The following is a 7567-nucleotide window of genomic DNA, read 5'->3' as shown; positions in this document are numbered from 1 at the left end:
CAATTTTTTTCTTTTTAAACTTAATTAGTAATTAAATTTTAATCATTATTTTAAATTAATTAAACTTTAGTCACTGTTTAATGTGGAGACATTATTTGTTTCCATTGTATTATTTGTTTCATTTGTCAAAGATTCAAACTTTGATATACTCCCTCCGTCTCAAATTATCTATCCTAAATTTTTTAATTTGATTTTTTATTTTATTTTATTTTTTATTAATCAAGAAGAGACAAATTTTTTTTCATGTTTTACCCTTTGCATTAATTATTTTTTCTTCAAATTAAAATATAAACACTATTTAATAGAAGCACTAAAGTAAACTAGTCATATTATTAATTATTTTTGTTAATAAATATGTCATCTCAATTTGTGACGGAGGGTAGTATTTTTTCCCCCATAAAATAACACCTTCTAGAAATAACACCGTCGCATAGGGGTGTGCATCGATCGATTCGATTCGATTTTACATATTATTGGTTAGGTTTATCGATTTTTGATTTTTAAATATGCTAAACCAATAGTCAAACCAATAAGATATTTTTTATCGATTTTCTATTTATCTATTTTTAGTCCTTAACGGTTTGATTTCGGTTTAACCGATAAAAAAATACTCATAAAATAGAAATATTAGTAACTAATATGAAAAAAAACTGAATCTTAGTTGCAACTAAAAATCCTATATAATGTGTTTTAATTTACAAGAATCTTAAGTTTGAACTAACTATTATCAGGAGAAATTAAGAGTTTGTATAATTGAAATAATATGTTTGCTAATTTGTATAAATTAAAGAGAAATTAAGAGAAATATATAATAATTCACACACACACACATATATATATATTGGGTTATCGATTTACCCAATAACCTAATAAGAAAAAATCGAACCGAACCAATAACCCAATATTTTTTTTAAAAAAACCGTTAACTCAATAACTCAATAATTAATAAACCAATAACATTTTTATCGATTCGATTTATCAGTCCGTTTGATTTTGCACACCCCTACCGTCGCATACTTATTTATGTATTTATTTGATTATAATTATAATAATTTTATCTAAGAAGTCGTTTAGTCCTAATATTAATTATTTTGAAAATAATTTTATAGTAATATAATTTCAAGATAATTCATTCCTAAATGAGTAATTCCATGCATTTATTCCAATTAAAAATGAGATAAAGCTCATGTTAAAAATAATCTTGAGATTAGTTATCCTCGTCCCTTCCTGCCAAAGAGCCGTAACATTCTAGAAAGTTAATTAGTCCAAAATCTTTCCACGTGTCATCTTTCTGTGCAATACTTACAAATCGATAAATACTTCCAAATCTCACCAACACTTCAAAAATCTGCCACCAAAACGGCACAGTTTTCCAAATTGCCGGCGGAAGAGTTATAGCTAATTTTTCCATAAATAACTCCTCTAAAAAGGGAAAAAAATCTCACAAAAATATTTTTCTATAAGGATCGTTTAGTTCCAATATTAATTATTTTGAGATTAACTATTTTATTATTAATTATATAACATTATAATTTTAAAATAGTTAATAATCAATAATTTATGTATTTTATCCAGTTTTAATATAAATAATTTTATTTTAAAATTAATATGTAGATTAGTTATACGACGGTAACATTCTAGAAAGTTGATAAGTTCAAATCTTTCCATGTGTCATCTTTAGATTAATCTATAAATACCCCCAAATCTCACAAGCTCCGCCAAAACAAACGGCACCGTTTCACAAAATGCCGGCGGAGGAACACCACCGTAACGCCACCCCAGCAACGCCGCATCCACCGACGGACACGGCGGAAGAAGCCATATGGCTATGGACACAAATCAAAGCCGAAGCTCGGCGCGACGCCGAAGCTGAGCCGGCATTAGCTAGCTATTTATACTCAACAATACTATCTCATTCTTCGCTCGAGCGTTCGCTCTCTTTCCATTTAGGAAATAAGCTTTGTTCTTCAACGCTTTTGTCTACGCTTCTCTACGATTTGTTCCTTAATACTTTCTCTACTGATCCTGAATTGCGTGCTGCTGCGTCGGCTGATTTGCTTGCGGCGCGGTATCGGGATCCGGCTTGTGTTTCGTTTTCGCATTGTTTGCTTAATTATAAAGGGTTCCTTGCTTGTCAGGTGCGTAATTAACAGTTTTCGTTCAATTTTTACTTGTTCAGTATTGAGTTGTTGCACGTTTTCGTTCAGTTTTAGTTGTTCGTTGTTGCACGTTTTCGTTCATTTTTACTTGTTCGGTATTGAGTCATTTTAGTTGTTAAGTATTGAGTTGTTGAGCGTTTTCGTTCGGTTTTACTTGTTTAGTATTGAGTTTGTCACACATTTTGTTCATTTTTACTTATCCAGTACTGAGTTGTTGCATGTTTTTGTTCGTTTTTAGTTGTTCTGTATTGAGTTGTTGCATGTTTTTGTTCAATTTTACCTGTCCGGTATTGAGTTGTTGCGCGTTTTCATTCATTTTTACTTGTTCGTTTTTGCATTGTTTGCTTAATTATAAAGGGTTCCTTTCATGTCAGCTTTCGTTCAATTTTTACTTGTTCAGTATTGTGTTGTTGCACGTTTTCGTTCAATTTTACCTGTCTAGTATTGAGTTGTTGCACATTTTCGTTCATTTTTGCTTGTTCGTTTTCGCATTGTTTGCTTAATTATAAAGGGTTGCTTGCTTGTCAGGTGCATAATTACCGGTTTTTGTTCAATTTTTAGTTGTTCAGTATTGAGTTGTTGCACGTTTTTTGGTTCAATTTTTAGTTGTTCAGTATTGAGTTGTCGCACGTTTTACAGTTTGTTATTTTGTTTGGATAGATTTTATCATTTATTATTAAGTGTTGTGTTAATGAATATAGGGCCGGGGTCGTTTGGTAGGGTGTGTAAGAATAGTGCAGAATATGGTGGACTTGCATTAGCAATGCTGGTGTTAGTTATGCTTGCATTTTTCTTATGCAGTGTTTGGTTTGGTGTGTTAAAAATAACATGAATTGCATAAATTTCAAAAGAAGATAATGTTTTTACAAAAATATCTTTCATAAATATGATAGAAAGGATGTGAAAAAGATTTTGAGGGGTAATTGTGACTTTAACCATACTAATGCATTAGAATCCATTGCATTACTATTGCCATGGATTTCTATGTATTAGGAATACTTTTTAATACTAAATAGAGCGTATAACTAATTCAAATATTGGTAATACATAGGATGAAAAAGTGTACCAAACAAGTTATTAGTAATATACAAAGTTAATGCTTGCATTGTTTTTTTTCAATGCACTCCACCAAACGACCTCATAGTGTTTTGGATGGATTGTATTGTTTTTCATTAAGTGGTCGATGAAGTGGGTTGAGAGCCTGAGGTCTCATGTTCAAATCCCAGCAAAGACAAAAAACACTAGGTGATTCTTTCTTGCCATCTGTCCTAGCCTTGTGGACAAAGGTAAGGTATCTGGTATCGGTTGTTGGTGGGAGGTGACAGGTATCGCGGGATCTAGTCAAGGTGCGCAAAAATTGATCCGAATATCACGGTTGTCGAAAAAAATATAGTGTTTTGGATGACTTGTATCATTTTTACATAGTGTTGTGGTAATGAATACTATTGTGTTTCGATAGATTGTATCGTTTTTCGTGTTGTGTTGTGATAATGAATACTATGTTTGGATATGTTGTATCGCTTTGTGTATTGTGGTGTGTTAATGAATAGAATGTTTGGATAGATTGTATTACTTTCGTTCGTGTTGTGCTGTGTTAATGAATGTAACATTTGGATAGATTGTATATCTTTTATGTTGTGTTGTATCCATGAATATAATGTTGGGATAGATTGTATCGTTTTCCGTGTTATGTTGTATTACGTTAACTAATATAATGTCTTGATAGATTGTTATCATTTTCCGTGTTGTATTGTGTTGTGTTAATTTTACCATATCACTATTTGAATATAGTTCAGTTATTGTGTTTTTTTATATAATAATGCTTTGGACTGTTTATTCTTGAGGGGAAGGTATATTAGAAATAACCTGCACACATTTCTACCCTCCCCGGACTCCACTTTGTGTGATTACACTGGGTATGTTGTTGTTGTTGTTTTTACTCTTTGAATATAGATTTAATGGTAAAAACATACTTAGTATGCTGGTTTTTCGGGTTTCATAGTTGAACTATGAGTTATGTGAGTTTTTCTACATGAACTATCACGTGTTATTTATCAAACACGCCTTAACTATCAATTGTTCATGTTTAGTAAATGAATTATGGTGATATTTCATGTAGGAATAATTGATAGCTGAGATGTGTTTTGATTAATAGTTGGTGGCAATTTAGGGAGGAAACTCGCACAACTCATAGTTCAACTGTGAAACTCAAAAAATCGAGATATTTTAAGTGTAGCTTTTTAATCTTTTACGCAGATAAATTTAGTGTTTTGAGAAATATTAAGAGTAAATTAGGAACTAAGTGATACATTATCTCTTGTTTTGATTTTCTAAACTGTACAACTAAAAATGGACATCTGTTTCCCTTTTTATTATAGTGTGTAAGTATAAGTAGATGGAGGGAATATTTCTTCACTTGAGGATATATTGTGAAATTGTCTATCATGAACAATTGTAACTTTTGTGAAACTTTTCCGGAAAGATGAGGACCTTTGAGTAAGAAAAGATGCACGTTTTGGGTGGATTTAGAAGTTAGAGATGCATTGTATGAAAATTTGATGAATGAAGTTTTTAAATGGCAGAGCTGAGATTTTCAATAAAGGGGTTCAAAATATAGAGAAGTAAATACACGAAAGTCAAAGAGATTTAATATCTAGTATATATATACGGACAAAATAACTCGACCTTGTATATACAGTTTAATATTTCAATGATGAACACCCCCCTTGCGGCACACTAGTCCCCACCCTGGTTGAATTGAGTCTTCATCAGGGAGACTCAAATTTTACCATTGTTGCCTTGGAAGTAATAACAAACAAAAGATTGACATAGGATGTTAGAAGTATATGGCATGTGCCAATATACTTGAATGTGACTGATAATGGCGTATGACCTTTTCACTTTGGGATTTGACATTGTTCAAGACTTAGTTGGTAATGTACTACTATGTTATAGCAATAGTCAGTAGGCACATTTGTTGAAATATTACTTTAGCAAGGTAGTGAAATTAGATCCTTCTTGGGATGTTTACTTAGTATGTGTTTGGATAGCGATTGAGTTGAAGTTGAAAAGAGAGCATTTGAAATTGGAGAAGTTTGTGGAAGTTAACGTTTATCTTTGGACATGAAATTCACTTGGTAAAAGAAGCTTGTGAATGTTGTAAATTTTCTTGAAAAGCCTTGCTTCAAATAAACTTCTAAACCACTATTACAAGATCACATTTATAGTTCAAATAAGACTTCACTCGATATCCGACTCTTCATGGACAAACTACTATTTATTAATAATTATATCATGGCTGAACGGATTAAAATGATGAAAGTGTGTGCTGCACTGGAGCCATGGAGTGTGATGGACCAGTTAAAAGCATTTGATGAAGGGGAAGAGGAGTCAGTATAGGTTGTACTCCTATTGTCCTACATTTTATTGGTCATCATCCCAATTGATGTGCATGTTGTTTGCTCAGTAGTCGATAGTATCTGGTTGGTAGCTGTGGTAGGTATGGTTCGAAAGTAGTACAAAGATAAAAGGTTGTCAGTTAGGTGGTCTTCTACCTACCTCACATTAAAAACAAGAACCAAAGAGTGGACGAAGTTTGGAAGTGATCCGGAACTTGGTTGCTGCCAATCGGGGGTCGGATAAGCTTTCTTCTTCACTAGCTTGTTACTTCAAACAGAAATCCTTTAGCACTAGTTCCTTGTTTTTTCTATTCCATCCCAATCCATTTTGAGATAGCGGCTTATGGAACATCGTACCCCTGGGTTATCCTGTTTATTTGTGTAGGAAAACCTGAACATACTTACATATGTGGATGTAAATGAATGTGTAAGGAATTTATCTTCTTTTTTTTCTTGAAGCTGAATGTATGCAATTTATCTTTCCTTTTCTGTTAAACAATGTTCATTAGCTACCATGTGCTGAATTGGCTCTCTGCTGAACTTTACAGATGCATTTGGACTGTTCACCATATTCTAAACTGGAACGGAAAAAGAAAATGTTCCCTTTGGTTTACAACTGCGAAATGATTTTTTGTTTCAATAAAATGAGTAGCTATTAATATATTATGAATGTGTTTCTGCCCCCACTTCCCTTCTTGAAACAAGTCAAGGGGCTACTTCATATCATACTGATTGCACACTGGTTAATGTTGTTGTTGTATTTTTCAGGCACATCGAGTATCTCACAAACTTTGGTCTCAATCCCGAAGGCCACTTGCACTTGCACTTCAATCCCGAATCTCTGATGTTTTTGCTGTTGACATTCATCCAGCTGCCAAAATCGGGAAAGGCATCCTCTTTGACCATGCAACAGGAGTTGTAGTTGGCGAGACTGCAGTTATTGGAAACAATGTGTCAATTCTTCATCACGTAACCTTAGGAGGAACAGGTAAGATTGGCGGTGACCGACACCCTAAGATTGGTGATGGGGTGCTCATAGGTGCAGGTGCCACAATATTAGGCAACGTGAATATTGGCGAGGGTGCAAAGATTGGTGCTGGATCAGTGGTCTTGATTGACGTACCACCACGAACAACTGCAGTTGGGAATCCAGCTAGGTTAGTGGGAGGAAAGGAACAGCCAACGAAGCATGAGGAATGTCCTGGAGAGAGTATGGACCATACATCTTTCATATCTGGATGGTCTGACTACATCATATGACCTGCATTGCATGAACAACTCGTAGTCTCAGAACAGGACCGAGGGTTCAATCTCACTGCTGCTAACTATTACTCCAAACATTCCAGATTTAAAACATCTTTCATCTATCATCTCTTGGAAAATACTCATCGTTCTGCTTCTCTGTATTTACATACTGTGAAGGTTGAAGGCTGTCGTTTTATGCAGAGGTATCTATGTGCTTGTGGAGTCTCCTTACAACAAGTATGTATCATGATATCCAGCATGTATGAATAAAAAGTATACTCTTCTTGGAATCGAATATTATTTTCCCACAATTCAGCACACGATGAATCAATATTTCTATATTATAGAAGAGTTGGTTTGGTCATTGCAGTAAATCATAAGCTCAGTTCAATTTTTTTTTTTGCTTTGACTTTGGAACTTCATCAAAAGCTTAACAAAAACTCATTATTTTCTCTTTAATTACAAGCAATGCCATTGAAGAAATTTACCACAATGTCATCACATATATTTCTCACACACGTGGGCCCTTTATCTTTCATTTATTTTTTAATCTTATTTATCTTTTTTATTTTTATGTATAAAATTATTTCAAATATATTTAAGTAAATTGATTAGTAGAATGATAATTTATTGTAAAAATTAATTATAATTGATGCAATTAAATAAATTTTATTATTTATTTAATTTCATATCAAACATATAATTTACTTTCTTTCTTATTTGTTATTACATTTTCACCTATTTTAAATTTTGTCCTAATATATT

General features: G+C 32.9%; 1 protein-coding gene across 1 annotated transcript; it reads left to right on the top strand.

Annotated features, from left to right (window-relative positions):
* Positions 1-1333: 1333 nt before the first annotated feature.
* On the top strand, positions 1334-7113 carry LOC107840956 (serine acetyltransferase 5). The gene is made up of 2 exons (XM_016684916.2): positions 1334-2138; positions 6326-7113. The coding sequence occupies exons 1-2, from the start codon at positions 1746-1748 to the stop codon at positions 6815-6817; spliced, it is 885 nt and encodes a 294-aa protein (XP_016540402.2). The 5' UTR covers positions 1334-1745; the 3' UTR covers positions 6818-7113.
* The last annotated feature ends 454 nt before the right edge of the window (positions 7114-7567 follow it).

This window comes from Capsicum annuum, chromosome 9 (assembly GCF_002878395.1).
Source record: "Capsicum annuum cultivar UCD-10X-F1 chromosome 9, UCD10Xv1.1, whole genome shotgun sequence".
Taxonomy (NCBI): domain Eukaryota; kingdom Viridiplantae; phylum Streptophyta; class Magnoliopsida; order Solanales; family Solanaceae; genus Capsicum; species Capsicum annuum.
Note: the sequence above shows the minus strand (reverse complement) of the source record. Positions and strands in the feature narration are given on the sequence as shown.